The sequence below is a fragment of the Lissotriton helveticus genome, chromosome 12 (assembly GCF_964261635.1).
Source record: "Lissotriton helveticus chromosome 12, aLisHel1.1, whole genome shotgun sequence".
Classification (NCBI taxonomy): domain Eukaryota; kingdom Metazoa; phylum Chordata; class Amphibia; order Caudata; family Salamandridae; genus Lissotriton; species Lissotriton helveticus.
This window is the reverse complement of record NC_136073.1, coordinates 889,405,029-889,421,185: the sequence shown is the minus strand read 5'-3', so window position 1 is coordinate 889,421,185 and position 16,157 is coordinate 889,405,029. Positions and strand designations below refer to the sequence as shown.

At 47.4% G+C, this 16,157-nt stretch overlaps 1 protein-coding gene across 13 annotated transcripts in view; it reads left to right on the top strand.

Annotated features, from left to right (window-relative positions):
- The window catches only part of ZCWPW1 (zinc finger CW-type and PWWP domain containing 1), a 1,771,049-nt gene that overhangs the window by 434,431 nt on the left and 1,320,461 nt on the right, over window positions 1-16,157 (top strand). For all 13 annotated transcript variants that reach the window (XM_078668572.1, XM_078668568.1, XM_078668570.1 and 10 more), the window contains one exon: window positions 5,909-5,987. In XM_078668572.1, coding sequence (XP_078524698.1) covers window positions 5,909-5,987 — 79 coding nt within the window. The remainder of the gene's footprint in view (window positions 1-5,908; window positions 5,988-16,157) is intronic.

Sequence of the window (16,157 nt, the reverse complement as noted above, 5' to 3'; positions counted from 1 at the left end):
GGATGTGTTTGGTGGATCTCCAAGATGCATACTTCCACATTCCAATCACAACATGACATCGCAAGTTCTTGCGGTTCATGGTGGGAGCAAAACATTACCAGTTCATTGTCTTACCCTTCGACCTAAAATCAGCTCTAAGGGTATTCATAAAATGCTTGGCAGTAGTAGCTGCAGCATTGCATCGCCAAGGCCAGTTCGTATATCCATACCTGGACGACTGGCTGTTGAAGGGATCATCTCCTAAAATGGTGCAGGAATACCTTTTTTTTTTTTTTTAACCTTTATTTAAAGTTTCACAGGATTACAAAAGTGGCAAAAGAAAGAAGACAAAAAAGGGCAAAATCAACACAGGAACATAAGAAGAGAAGAATCAGAAAAATAATACAAACATAATCAGACAATAATTATGCAAAGTAATATCGAATGATGACGGTAATTGTGATGCAGCAAAGTATATCTCTGAAATATGAACAAAAAAGGAAAAATACCAAAATAAGGTCTGACAGGAGAACGCCACCACACCCCACCACCGCCCAGCTCCCAAGACCACCTGTCCAGCGGCCATCCCTCCCCTGACACAATTATGTACAATAAATAAACGTCCACAGAAAAACAGCAACTCAATATTGCTATCGACACCAGTACTGTGTGGTCTTAGCGGAGAGATTGAAGGAGTTCAACCCACCCCGGTTGGGGTAGTGCCGGCCTGTGTAAGGGCCTCCTGGGCCAGACGCTGCCGCTGGGTGTAGGCTCGATATGGCTCACATACATCTGTGGGCCTGGAGGAAGGGGGGAGTAGAGTGCTGAATTCCTCGCAGTTAGTGTTACAGAATGCTAAGCTGTTTAACCATGACTGAAGAGTGGGGACCCTTCTGCTACCCCAGCGTAGCGCTATTTCCCTCTTGGCTAACATAAAGGAAAGCGCTGCCAGTTTACGAATGTTCCTAGGGAAGTTCGCAACATATCCCAGCAGTGTGATCTCAGGGGTGGGCAGGAGTGGTGTAGAGAGGATATCACCCAAGGTAGAGTAAACATCCAACCAATATTGATGTATCTTGGGGCAAGTCCATGTTAAATGTGCGAAGTCTGCAAAGGGGGAAAGACATTTCAGACAGTGGTGTGGCCGGGAGCTGTCTATTTTGTGGGCACGAACTGGGGTGAAATACATACTTTGGAGGAATTTAAACTGTAGTAATTTGTGTTGGTTATTCAACAAGACTTCCGTCGTGGCCCTACAGCAATACGTCCATTGGTCATCCGAAATGGGACCACCCAGGTCTCCCTCCCATTCCACCCTAACCTTTGAGTCATCATTAGGGTTAAGTGCAATGCATTGTTTGTATAATTTGGAAATCAGGTATGAGTTGGATGGGGACTGTATCACCAAAGTCAGAGGGGGGACCTCCTCCGGGGATAGAGGTGTTTCTCCTGAAACTGGCGGGCCAGTGGGTCAAGTGCCAGAATAAACAATAAAGGGGAAAGGGGGCAACCCTGCCTAGTTCCCTGTGATAGAGGAAAGGGATCAGATAACATACCATTGAGCCGCAGCCGAGCGGAGGGCCTGGTGTACAACAGAGCAACAGTTGAAATAAAGCACTCTGGCATGCCCATGTGGCGCATGACAGAAAGGAAGAAGGGCCATTCCAGGGAGTCGAATGCTTTCTCTGCATAGACCTCTGCATAGACCTCAACCAGACGAGGTACAAGGAGGTCCTTATATGTTTTATAAAAGTCAGCAGAGAAGCCGTCTAGTCCGGGGGCCGAGGAACCGCGCAAGGCGTGGTGCAGGAACACCTTCGCATCTGCCTGTATCTCCTTCAGCGCTTAGGCCTTCATGTCAACCTGGACAAATCGGTCCTCCAACCGACCCAATCACTCCACTATTTAGGCGCCAACCTAAGCTCCTACCTCAGAAAAGTGTTTCCTTCGGAGGAGAGATTGTCATCCCAGAAACACAAAGGCAACATCATCCTCCAAGCTCATCAGCCATCAGTAAGACAGGTGTCTTCTCTGCTGGGGTCGATGGGCTCTTGCATTTTTCTCATACCCAACGCCAGATTGAGGATGAGACCATTACAGCAGGATCACGAGGACAAATGGAATTAATCCTCAGGTCAGTGGAACGACCGGATTCTCCTCTCTCCCGCATCGAAGAAGTCTGTTCTCTGGTGGCTGCAACTTTTCAGCCGTCATTTCAGTCAGGATTGATCCTGGTACATACGGACAATACAACCACCATTATTATTTAAACAAACAAGGTGGAACACGCTCTCGCCCTCTGTCTCCCGAATCCCAGGAGATCTGGCACTGGCTGTTAGCCAGGAATCTATCGATCACTGCAGTGCATCTGCCGGGAGAACAGAACGTGCGAGCAGACGCCCTAAGTCGTCACTTCGAAGAGCAATAAGACTGGGTGCTCAATGATGAAGTGGTGGCGGACATCTTTCATCAATGGGTCAGCCTTTCATCGACTTCTTTGCAGACGATCAAAACAGAAAATGCCACGCCTTTGCATCCAGGTTTTACCAACCAGGTACGATGGGGAATGCTCTTTTGATAGACTGGTCAGGGATGTTGGCATACACCTTTCCACCCCTCCCTCTCATTCCGAAGGTTGTGGCCAAACTTCTCCGATCCACAATGACGATGATCCTCATAGCACCGGACTGGCCTCATCAATGGTGTTATCCGGACCTGTTGCAACTCTCGGTTCGCCCGCATCGGAGACTGTCGTGCAGGCTGGACCTTCTCATCAAAATGGGAGGGAAGATTCTGCACCCCAGCCTTCCCTCACTCAGCTTGGCAGCATGGCTCCTGAAGACCTGCAATACGGACATTTGAACCTCCCTCAGGACTGCTTGGACATTATGAGGGAGTCAAGGAGACCTTCCACAAGAACCTCTTACTCTCTTAAGTGGAAATGGTTTTACTTGTTGTGTGTTCGTAATGGTTGGAGTCCAGTTAGCGGGCAAAAAGAGGTAATCTTGCCGTATCTACTCTACTTGGCCAAATGTGGTTTGAAATACTCATCCATAAAGGTACATTTAGAAGCCATCACAGCATATCGTAAATCACCTAACCAACCTTCTTTTTTTCAACTTCAGGTGGTCAAGGACTTCCTACAGGGGTTGTAAAAAGTTTATCCTCCTGTTCGACCTCCTACTCCTCCTTGGGAGTTGAATCTTGTCTTGTCCCGGTTGATAGGTCCTCCATTTGAACCCATTCATAAGGCCACTTTACAACACCTAACTTGGAAAGTAGCCTTTCTAGTGGTGATTACATCAGCATGCAGAGTGAGTGAAATACAAGCACTCTGTTCTAAGGAACCCTATACGGTTTTCCACCATAATAGGGTGGTTATGGGAACTCGCCCTTCCTTCCTGGCCAAGGTTGTGTCTGAGGTCCATGTTAATCAGACAATTTCTCTACCCTCTTTCTTTCCCAATCCTACTACACCAGCGGAAAGATCTCTTCATTTGCTAGACCTCAAGAGGGTTCTCAAATTCTATTTGGAGGCAAAAAATCCATTAGAAAGGCTGATCAATTATTTGTAAACTACGGCTCTGTTAGAATAGGCTTCTCAGCTTCTAACCGTTCCATTTCAAATGGATAGTATCTTCCATAAAGTTGGCCTACCAAATAGCGAATAAGCCTCTGTTTGCCTCCCCTAAAGCTCACTCTACTAGGGTCAAGGCTGCTACGGTTTCATTCCTACACAATGTAACGATGGACAAGATTTGCAAGGCTGCAACTTGGAAATCGGTCCATACATTTACCAGACATTACTGTCTGGATTCGGACTCCAGAGCAGATACCCAAGTGGGCCAGGCCTCCTTGAGGAATCAGTTCCAATGCTAACCCATTGGAGTCTGTATAGACCTTATGGCAGCTATGTATCTTGATTGTACTCTGTTTACTTGCCCGCAGGATGAGGGGATGGGCTTGCTATACTATTCATGTGCTTATGACTATTGATGAGGATCCCCTGGAAGAGAAGGATAAGTTACTTACCTGTAATCCTAGTTCTCTTCCAGGGGTATCCTCATCAAAGTCATAAGCAACCCACCCGCCTCCCCAGGCAAGTGAACCTGATACATACATCTCTTTGTAAAATGGTCTGCAGGTATCCGCAAAGAACAACTAACCTAACTGTCACCCTTGAGGCATGATGGGAAGCTAGGGGTCATGGCTGCCTTAAAGGCACAGTGCCAGTTTATTCTGAGTGTTTCTGTGGGTTAGCTTTTCAGCTTTCTACACTAATGTTTCTACACTGCAGCGTATGTGCTGACAATGTTTTTTCATTCATCCTTGCAGGATTATGATTTCTGCTGTATAATAAAGCAGTTTTCAAATGCTTTCTTTCTCCCTGCTTTATTGGAATGTATTTATGTACAAAAGAATTTCTTACAACGTTGTTCAGCATGACTATGGAAGGCTGCATTGTGTGTTTTTATATATATATGGATTTTTATATATAGAGCTAGAGCTACATATATCGTTTTCACATATATGTGATGTTTTTCCGGGGTCCCGCACATAGGCAGGAATATTCATGTGCTTATGACTTTGATGAGGATAGCCCTGGAAGAGAACTAGGATTACAGGTAAGTAACTTATCCATACGTTTCCAAATATGGTATGTGCGGCTAAGCAAAAGGGCACTCACCTTAAATGCGTTTTTTGATATGAACTATATAAAGTGCAAGGTGCATAATAAATATCACAATCAAGATACTTGGTTTAAATAAAGTTGGTCTAAGAATACAGTATCACAAATATACAGTTAAACATAATCAATTATAGTTCAATGGATAAAACATGATAAAATAGACGGTAAAATTCAACATTAATATTTTAACCCTCTCCTTCTCCGTAGATTGTTCATGGCAAAGAGAAATCTACTTACGCCAAATACAATAAGTCGTTAGCTATCTGATTTTAGTATTCTTAGAGCCGCCAGATATTTTCTAGGTGACAAACTAAGAATCAGCGGCTTTATCCATTTCCTTCTAGAGTGGACAAATACAGGGCTTAAAAATAAAATGTGAGAGATGACTTCCTCTGCATCTAACGAGCAGAGTGAGCATTTAGATTCCTTTTCTGGTATTTGTTGAGATGACCACTTAACTGTGAATATATTTATCTGGAGGATCTCATATCTAAACTTCAAAAAGAGGGTTTTAGCTAACTGGTTGAATTTCATGGTTCTTCTCATAACTAGCAGAGTGGACAAGGGTGGAACGACGTAGCCTGGAGGACAGATTTTGAGTGTGGATACAATGTCCCTGAATATAGGTTAAAACCTAGAAAAGTGAAGGGCTTAGAAAATTAAGTTCTATATTTGTTTGGTTAAGGACTCCTAGATTAATGTTGCTGAATATTCAAGCAAGCAAATGAATTCACAGAAAATACCATTGGTGAAGAACTACATTTATAGGTAGGTGTCCATTGTTACAGTTCAGTAACTTCTAGGGTCTGCTGTTAGCAAAATGTGATAGATTTATTAAAACACAAGTACTAAAAATAAGTGTCATTAACAAGATTTCAATTTAAAAAAAAATAGTTTTAGTTGCCTTGAAGTTAGTGCTTTTTATAGGTGGCACAAATATATTGCAGTCTTTCTGACAGCATGAAATGAAAGCACCTGTGGTGAACATGTTAAAAGACACATCTACAAATATTACAGTAGTTGGCTTAGAGCCACCTTTCACCATAATCCCTATTGTCAGCTTTCTAATTAGTGTTGTGTCTTTGCCACAAGTGGATGCATTTCAAATGATTGTTAAACTTAATGAACAAATGGCATGAACAGTCCATTTAATGGTAGATGGCTCTTCATTACCTATTTGTCATGCTTGAAACTGCGAGTGTTCTCATTCTCATCAATTATTTGCTCATCCATTACTAGGAACAATATCATCTCACCGATTCACAGTACGATGAGCTGTTTCAGCATGTGTTGGAAAAATCCATCAAGGACTGCATGGGTATGTTAAATTTGATTGGCTTATGTCTATTCTCTCTTGTGTTTTTTTTTCGGTTATCTGATCAAAGCCTTTCCTCTCTTTTTTGTCATGAATGTTACATTTCTTTCAGTCTTAGGTAGGTGTAAATTTTGAGCCTGTTTTTCTGTGGCATTTGTGCCTCCCACTGAGTGAACCCAGTGACAAATATTACCTATTGTCTCTAGAATCAGATACCACTGAGAGCACTCAGATTTGCCTAGTACCTTCTTTTTAGGCTTTGGTGTTCAAAGGAGAACCAGATCCAAAAGAGCTATTCCTGTGTTTTGTCTTGGGGAAGGCCGTACTGTCTATGTGATACAGAAAACACTTTAGCAGCTGTAAACAAGCAACACAGGCCAGTTTAATTAATTTACTTACAAAACTGTAAATATACTTAAAATACCGAACTTTGTCTAGAAAACCTTTTTTTGCTTCCACCAACTTTTTTTTCAAGGGAATAAGGTGGAGGAAAAAAAGACAGTTTAGCCATGTAGGCTGTAACTATGATGGGTTGAAAGCTTTTATGGTTTAAATCTCTTTATTGAATTTAAGTAGCGCTAGACATGTAACGGGTGGATGTTCACCAGCCAAGATAATTACAATAAAATACTGTACCTGCAACTCCCCCCCCCCCCCCCACTCACCCACCCAACCAACCCGGACCTGGTTGCTCGAACAAAGATAAGAAAAGCCCACCCCACTTTCCCCCCCGGCACACACCAGCGTTTCTATATGTAGGCTGTGGCCGACCGAGAGGCGGAGTAAGCATAAGTATTTAGGGCAAGTAAGTTCACAAAATTCTGTCATGAGGAAGGTTAAGAAGGGTTTCCAGAGCCTGGGTGAGGGTGATTGGCTCCATCCCCATTATATGCCAGTCTGTGTAGCCAGCCTCGATGAGTAGGGTTATTTTGAGTGCCCCAGTACGTTAATATGGTCTGAAGGGCTGCTACCAGCGCTAAACCTATCTGCCTGCCTCTGCGGGACATTAGTGGAAAGGTAAGTGAGCTGGGGCGGCCTAAAAGGATATATGCCAGGAATCTAGGGATTTTTGTGTCTAGGTGTGTGTTTATGTCCATTCGGACCTGAGCCCAGAAAGTAGCTAATTCTCTTCCAGGGGATCCTCATCAATAGTCATAAGCACTGAATATTCCTGCCCATGTGCGGGGACCCCGGAAATAATAAAAATTATATATGAAAAACATATATATGTGTGTATATATATATATACATATACATATACATATATATATATATATATATATATATATATATATATATATATATATATACATACATACATACATACATACATATAAATGCATTCGCCATTCCGTGTGAACTGCGATTAAAGCTGGCTCCGAAACTTCCCCTGTGTGGCCTCTGCTCTTTCTTTGACATTCATTCGCGCATTGCCAGTGCTGCGCTCTAGAGGCTCTCGCAGCTTTAAGTGGCCCTGGTTTGCTGGACACTGCTTCGGCGGATCTCCGTTTTTTCCAGGTTACTGGTTTTGCCAAGGCCCGCCTTCAGGCACGGGAAGACAGGTGGCGGTGTATGCGGTCATTGACTGCACCGTGGCAAGGTGTACTCACATACTTGCTCACGCTGAATCGATTCCTGATGTCTGGAGGTTGCTGCAGCGTGGGGACCAGAGGAGAAAGCAGAATGCGCACAAACACGGACTTTGGAGTTTTGTGCTGAACTATGTTGCTGTTCCACCCTCGCAATACCCACCCGTCAAGAACAAAGCATTGTGGGATATGTAGGCGCCTGCCACTGGGCGGCCCACATAAGGTATTAGCGCTTGTGACTCACCTGGGGGAGGAGCATCTGAACACCTATCAGGAGGGGGCTGGGTATTTTAAACCCGTGATTTTGCACCTGCATCCTGATCACACTCTGGGCGCTGAAGAAGGCTATGACGCCGAAATGCATTCGCCATTCCGTGTGAACTGCGATTAAAGCTGGCTCCGAAACTTCCCCTGTGTGGCCTCTGCTCTTTCTTCGAGGGAGCTTGCTTTGACATTCATTCGCGCATTTCCAGTGCTGCGCTCTAGAGGCTCTCGCAGCTTTAAGTGGCCCTGGTTTGCTTGACACTGCTTCGGCGGATCTCTGTTTTTTCCAGGTTACTGGTTTTGCCAAGGCCCGCCTTCTGGCACGGGAAGACAGGTGGCGGTGTATGCGGTCATTGACTGCACCGTGGCAAGGTGTACTCACATACTTGCTCACGCTGAATCGATTCCTGATGTCTGGAGGTTGCTGCAGCGTGGGGACCAGAGGAGAAAGCAGAATGCGCACAAACACGGACTTTGGAGTTTTGTGCTGAACTATGTTGCTGTTCCACCCTCGCAATACCCACCCGTCAAGAACAAAGCATTGTGGGATATGTAGGCGCCTGCCACTGGGCGGCCCACATAAGGTATTAGCGCTTGTGACTCACCTGGGGGAGGAGCATCTGAACACCTATCAGGAGGGGGCTGGGTATTTTAAACCCGTGATTTTGCACCTGCATCCTGATCACACTCTGGGCGCTGAAGAAGGCTATGATGCCGAAATGCATTCGCCATTCCGTGTGAACTGCGATTAAAGCTGGCTCCGAAACTTCCCCTGTGTGGCCTCTGCTCTTTCTTCGAGGGAGCTTGCTTTGACATTCATTCGCGCATTTCCAGTGCTGCGCTCTAGAGGCTCTCGCAGCTTTAAGTGGCCCTGGTTTGCTGGACACTGCTTCGGCGGATCTCCGTTTTTTTCAGGTTACTGGTTTTGCCAAGGCCCGCCTTCAGGCACGGGAAGACAGGTGGCGGTGTATGCGGTCATTGACTGCACCGTGGCAAGGTGTACTCACATACTTGCTCACGCTGAATCGATTCCTGATGTCTGGAGGTTGCTGCAGCGTGGGGACCAGAGGAGAAAGCAGAATGCGCACAAACACGGACTTTGGAGTTTTGTGCTGAACTATGTTGCTGTTCCACCCTCGCAATACCCACCCGTCAAGAACAAAGCATTGTGGGATATGTAGGCGCCTGCCACTGGGCGACCCACATAAGGTATTAGCGCTTGTGACTCACCTGGGGGAGGAGCATCTGAACACCTATCAGGAGGGGGCTGGGTATTTTAAACCCGTGATTTTGCACCTGCATCCTGATCACACTCTGGGCGCTGAAGAAGGCTATGACGCCGAAATGCATTTGCCATTCCGTGTGAACTGCGATTAAAGCTGGCTCCGAAACTTCCCCTGTGTGGCCTCTGCTCTTTCTTCGAGGGAGCTTGCTTTGATATATATATATATATATATATATATATATATATATAAACAAATGTCTGTCTGTCTGTTTGTATATATATATATATATATATATATATATATATATATATATATATATATTGGTTCACAACGCGTAGCCGCAGCTCCGCAAATGCACTCTCCTCGATAGGTAAAAATCACTCCCAATCCTTTTTGCGCATTCCAATGGTATTTATTTCATCAAATGCAGCATCGTGATAGTAAACACGGAATAGGTAACATAGGTTATTCCGTTTTTACCTATCGAGGAGAGTGCATTTGCGGAGCTGCGGCTACGCGTTGTGAACCAAAATTTATACACAGGGTTACCTTTGCCCCTGGATTGCACCGCTGTCCTGGTGTCCCGGCATTGACGCGAAGGATGTGAGCCTGAATATATATATATATATATATATATATAAAAACGAATGTATGTCTGTCTGTCTGTTTGTCCTTTATGCATTACTACATCATTCATCCGATCGCCATGAAACTTTGGGAAGTTGTTGAGTACACTCCCGCGAAGGTTTCTGGCATACATTTTTTTTAAATATCGCCCCCCAGGGCCCTCATAATCTTTTGAATACTGATGTACGCACCAGACGGAAAAACAACAAATCGTGTATCCACAAGCACTCGAATAAATAAGTAGAATTAAAACAGCATTCATCCGATCGCCAGGACCCTTTGGGAAGTTGTTGAGTACACTCCCGCGAAGGTTTCTGGCATACATTTTTTTTAAATATCGCCGCCCCCCAGGGCCCTCATAATCTTTTGAATACTGATGTACGCACCAGACGGAAAAACTAAAAATCGTGTATCCACAAGCACTCGAATAAATAAATAGAATTAAAACAACACTTTAAAATGTTTTCCATATTAAAATGAATAAGTTTCAATAAAAATGACACAATGTAAATTGAATGTTATAACGAGTTTCCTTGAATTTCTTTTCTTCAGAGATCGCAGCAACGCGCGACGGGTTAGCTAGTATATATATATATATATATATATATATATATATATATATATATATACCACCAATCCCACTTTAATAAAAACGGATCTGACACATGCTTGGGTTGCCCAACAAATGTTTTAATGCCACCAGGATGCACAATAAAATCACGTGATGTCCACACCATCAGCCCCGGGCAGACGCGTTTCGGCGGATGCCTTTCTCGATGCCGGATATTGGTTGAAAGTTCAGATTTGTAGGTTTTCGCGGGGCTTTGTTAAAAAGTCATTCTGAGTACTTCCTCTGTACCCGCAACTCCCCCCCCCCCCCCCCCCACTCACCCACCCAACCAATCCGGACCTGGTTGCTCGTACAAAGATAAGAAAATAGAGCAATTCCCTAGCCCCCCAGCTTCCCTTCATGCCTCAAGGGTGACAGTTAGTTCAGTTGTTCTTTCCGGCTCCTTCACACAGGACCCTGGATTCACAGCTCTTTCTTTTTTGACTTTTCTGTCAAAAATTGTCTAATATTTTGTGGATTTTTTGCTTTCATGCAACGTCTTTTAACTTTAGAGTGAAGGTTAAACCTTTTTGGAGTACCAGAAAAGTTTTTTCGGTCAAATATGCCTCTTTATTTGACCCTTTCCCTGCCTGTGGCAAGAAGAAGGGTAGATCAGATACAAACTCTGTGTGTATACTCTGGCTCCCTGATTCTCACTCCTCTGTCACTTGTCATCACTGCAAGAAGTTGTCGAGAAGAACCATCAAGGAGAGGAAGAGAATTTGACTTTATGGCCTCTTTGAAAGAGGTAGGTCTCCAGTGAGGCAACAGAAAAAGAGAACACGGTCGACGTCGAGAGGCAAGGTCCCGACCTGTTCTCCTTCAGCATCGGGATCGGCGTTGTAGTTACCGGCGGTGAAGCATCAGTCGTCGTCGAGACTGCGGTAGTGCAGGCACATCACATTTCTACAAAGTCGAAGACGGCGCTCACAACGTCGAGCAAGGTTAAGGGCCCTCCATTGTCGTCAACCAGGCGACACTTAACAGTCGAGGAGCAAATCTCTGTCAACGTCGAGATCAATGCAGAGATCTTCGACGTCGAGGCAAAAGACTCCATCACCGATGTCGTTGCAGAAGTCTCTGTTGATATCAGCACACGACGTCGAGACACCGGTCATCGGAACAGAGGCAGCTGACGTCGAAGCAAGGACCTCCGTCGGCGTCAGCCAGGCATTCGACGTTGATGCACAGGTCGACTTCGAGACTGAGTGCTCCTTCGGAGAGGAGATGGTCGGCGTCGAGGCAAGCATCACCGTTGCCGGGGCGACGATCGACGTCGAGGCGGCAGTCTGTGCCGAAGGAACGGTGAAGATCGACGTCGAGGATGTAGTCTAGATGGGTCTCACATCCAGTAAGCCTTTCTCTGTCACCATCACTGACGTTGAGAACAGGTTCTCGCTGCTCCCCTCATAGAATATCATCATCCAGATCTCCGGAAGTAGTGATCTCTACGTCTAGCAGTCAAGTGTTCACTGGGCATCCTGATTCAGCGGACAGGCCTGCACAAACAGGGAAGAAAATCTCCTCCTGCACGCTCTCCAGAGGGACGAGGGAGGCAAAGGTCACCTTCTATCCATCTCTCACCTAGAATGAACAGGCATCTGCATCACTGGGCTACCACTCAAGCAACAGGGGCTGAACACTACTCAAACCCACTCCACAGTTCGCCATTAGCTCGACGGGTGCAAGCTGTGGGCAGGGATCATACTCCATTGAGAGGCGGAGATCACAGTCGCACTCCTGCACACTCTTCCAGATTCAGAAGCGAAAGGAGAAGGCAAATTTCTCTTCCAGGGGATCCTCATCAATAGTCATAAGCACTAGAATATTCCCTCCCATGCGCTGGACCCCGGAAACACAATCATATATGTGAAAACATATATGTATCTCCATATATATATGTACATATGTATATATTCAGATACAAGGAAGGGTCCTTCCGGGATCCTACTCCCATCGTCAGGTGGCGCGTCACTTCGGCGAACCCAGGTGCCGAACGAATTCTCAATTCCAATCCACAGTTGCTCATAAGCACGACGCGCACTCAGAACTTTGAGGACATTATCAAGGAAGGATCCCTCGTAGCCAATCAAGTAATTAGCACAGCAGCGTATGGTGCTACGCTGCCGGCACATTCCTATGCACATGGGATTTGTGCTAGAAGATCTGCCTGGTTACGGTTAACGGCACTTAAACCGGATGCACAACAGCGGATCCTTAATCTACCCTTCTCTGGCTCCTCTTTGTTTGACTCACACACTGATGAGGAGATGGCAAGGATGAAAGCCGAGGTTGACACTCTCAAGGCTGTGGGATTGGAAAAGAAAAAAAAACGACGATACAGGCCCAACCAGCGCAAGAGCTACCAACAGAGGGTTCAAAACCCTCTGTGGTCTCAAAACAAGAACCAAGGCAGGTCAGAGTTCCAAGTCCCAAAATCAAACCGGGGTAGAGGAGGTCATCAGCAACAATCCTCCAACACGGCCAGATCAGCGGGGAAGCAGTGAACACAAGCTTCCTCTAGCACCGTTGCCCACTACAGTGGGGGAAAGTGTTTCAAATCTCTGAGAGTGGTGCAACATAACAAAAGATCGCTGGGTACTCAGTATACTGCGCAATGGATACGCACTACGTTTTCGTGTGCCTCCAAAGGACATTCTTCCAAAAAGGTCTCATCCTCACCAGTTAATGTTACTTCGCCAGGAAGTGGCAACCCTTCTGCTAAAAAAGGTCATAGAAAAGGTACCTCCTGTTCAGCGAGGGAAGGGGGTATATTCCAGGTACTTCCTTGTGCCAAAAAGAGATCAGGAGCACAAATTCCGACCTATCCTGGACCTTCGGTCGTTGAACAAAGTCATCTTGAAGCAGAAATTTGGCACTTCATCAAATATGTCCACATCTACAAAAAGGAGATTGGATGTGTTCGATAGATCTCCAAGATGCGTACTTCCACATACAAATCTTTCCACGCCATCGCAAGTACCTACGATTCGTGGTCGGCAACAGGCATTACCAGTTCAAAGCCTTGCCTTTCGGACTTAAATCTGCTGCAAGAGTCTTTACCTAGGGCATGGCAGTGGTGGCGGCAGCTCTACATCGAAAAGGGCTGTTTGTTTACCCATACTTAGACGATTGGCTATTAAAAGGACCATCCCCTCGAGTGGTAAGGAACGACTTTCAAGTTTGTTTGAGTCTGCTCCATCGGTTGGGCCTTCATGTGAACATGGAAAACTCAGTTCACCTGCCTACTCAGACGATTCTTTATTTGGGCTCCAGAAATGCAATACTCTCCTCCATGCAGCTCAGCCAAAGGTCTGGCAAGTAGCATCTCTGCTGGGGTCGATGGCTTCTTGCATCTTTCTCATTCCCAACGCCAGGCTGATGATGAGACCTTTGCTACAGGATCTGGAGGACAAGTGAGATCAAGCATCAGGTCACTGGGAAGACCAGATTGTGTTCTCTCAAGCAGAAAAGTCGTCCATTCTTTGTTGGACTCGACCGAAGAACCTCTTGGTGGGAATTCCCTTCTATCAACCAGTTCCAGCACAGTCCTTGATCACGGATGCATCCCTGCAAGGATGGGGAGTACACATGCAGGGCCCGTGGTCCAACAAGAAGCAATCCTATCATATAAACATTTTAGAGCTGCGAGCAGTCCACCTGGCTCTAAAAGCTTTTCAGCCGTCGATCAAATCCAACTTGTTCCTGATCCAAACACAATCGATCAAATCCAACTTGTTCCTGATCCAAACACAACATGACCACCATGTATTACCTCAACAAACAGGGTGGTACACGCTCTCGCCCTCTCTCCCTGGAAGCTCAAGCAATTTGGCACTGGCTTCTAGCTCAAGATCTCTCCATCACAGCTGTGCACAGGGGAGCAAAATGTGCGAGCAGAAGCACTCAGTCGGCACTGCGAAGATCAGCGAGACTGGGTGCTAAACGACGAGGTGGTGGCAGACATTTTTTGTCAGTGGGGTCGACTTTCAATAGATTTGTTTGCAGACGACCAAAACAAAAAATGCCACGCCTTTGCGTCCAGGTTCTACCGTCCAGGGACGAGCGGGAGTGCGCTTTTGATGGACTGGTCCGGAACATTTGCATACGCCTTTCCTCCCCTGCCTCTCATCCCGAATGTGGTGTCCAAGCTCATCCGATCCAACATGACGATGAACTTAATAGCTCCAGACTGGCCTGGCCAGTGTTGGTATCCAGACCTACTACATATGTTGGTGCTCCCACACAAGAGGCTGCATTACAGATCGGACCTTCTGACCAAGATGGACGTGAAGATTCTCCATCCCAGCCTACCCTCTCTGAACCTGGCAGCATGGCTCCTGAGGTCCTTCAATATAGACACTTGAATTTACCTCAGGACTGTATGTACATCCTGAAAGAGGCAAAGAGACCATTGACGAGGGCGTTGTACGCCTTTAATTGGAAGCGATTCTACTTGTGGTGTGCACGTAATAATTTTAATCCTACAACGGGGCAGGAAGTGTTAATTCTGCCTTATCTCCTTTACTTAGCCAAGACAGGTTTGAAGTACTCATCGGTCAGGGTGCTCTTGGTTGCCATCACGGTCTACAGAAGGTCCCCCAACCAACCTTCCTTTTTTCAACTGCAGGTTGTCAAGGATTCCTACAGGGTTTGAAGAAGGTGTATCCCCCTGTTCGACCTCCTTCTCCTCCTTGGGAGTTGAATCTGAAAGAAACAGGTTAGTATTAGATTCCTTACCTTAGAATATCCCCAGGCGTCAGTCTGGATCCGGAAACTTTTGCGTAGCAGTACCCCTGCGCGTCGGTAGGCGTTGTCTGCAGGCGTCCCCTGCGGCTCCGCGTCGTCGGCGTCGTGCGCTGTGATGACGTCGCTGGAGTATATAGACGCCGCCTCCGCGCGCTGACGTCAGTTCTTCTTTTTTCCGCGCCAGTTAGCGCAGATCCGAAGAGCAGTACTCCGGTCTTTTGACCAAGTGTTTGTTAACTTTAAATCTTTCTACGGTGCCGGTAGGATGCCTGGGTTTAAGAGTTGCGACGAGTGCGACCGCCTGATGTCGGTCACCGACCACCATCGACTCTGCCTCCGGTGTCTGGGCGCGGACCACGACGTGGAGTCCTGCGTCGACTGTCGGGCCTTGACTGGTAAAGCTAGGCGGGAGCGGTCCCGCAAGCTTCTCGAGCTCCGGGTGTCGGCCCCGCGTCGAGAGCGGTCCCGGTCCGGTCGGAGGTCGAGGGAGCGGTCGAGGGAACGATCGCGGAGCCGCCATGAGCGCTCCGGGAGTCGCCACCATTCCTCCGGTTCGTCAGGTAAGCATCACAAGAGGTCGGGGCGTCGTCATCGCACCCCCGACTCCCCCCGACGCCCGCGTGATGCGGCCGGGGGCTCGGGTGGCCCCACCCCCGCGGCCCCGCGTGGGTCGTCGGCGCCGTCTACCCCATACCCGTCGGTCCCTGGGGAAGGCACGTCGCGCGAGGAGATTGAGGAGTTCCTCATGGCTATGAGGGCGAGGTCTCCTCCGGCGGGGCCTACGGCGCCTGCGGGCCCGTCGGTCCCGTCTGGGGGCCCGAGCGGTTCGGGTGCTCCTGCCTCGACGCCGCCGGTGGCTCCGGCCCCGGCGCCGCTGGGCCCCTCAGGTTCGTCGCCGGCTGGTCTACCGGCCTCTCCGGCGTCGGTTCCTTTGGGCCAACCCGTGATGCCGCCTCCGCGCGGCGCAGTGACTCCGCCGTCGGTTCCGGCCGGCGTCGGGTCCCCGGCGCCGCGCGGCGCCACCCCCATTCCCCCTCTGACTCCTGACGCGGAGTCGGACCGGCGTCGTCCGACGCCGAATCCGGCGCCGATGGGGCCCATTGACCCC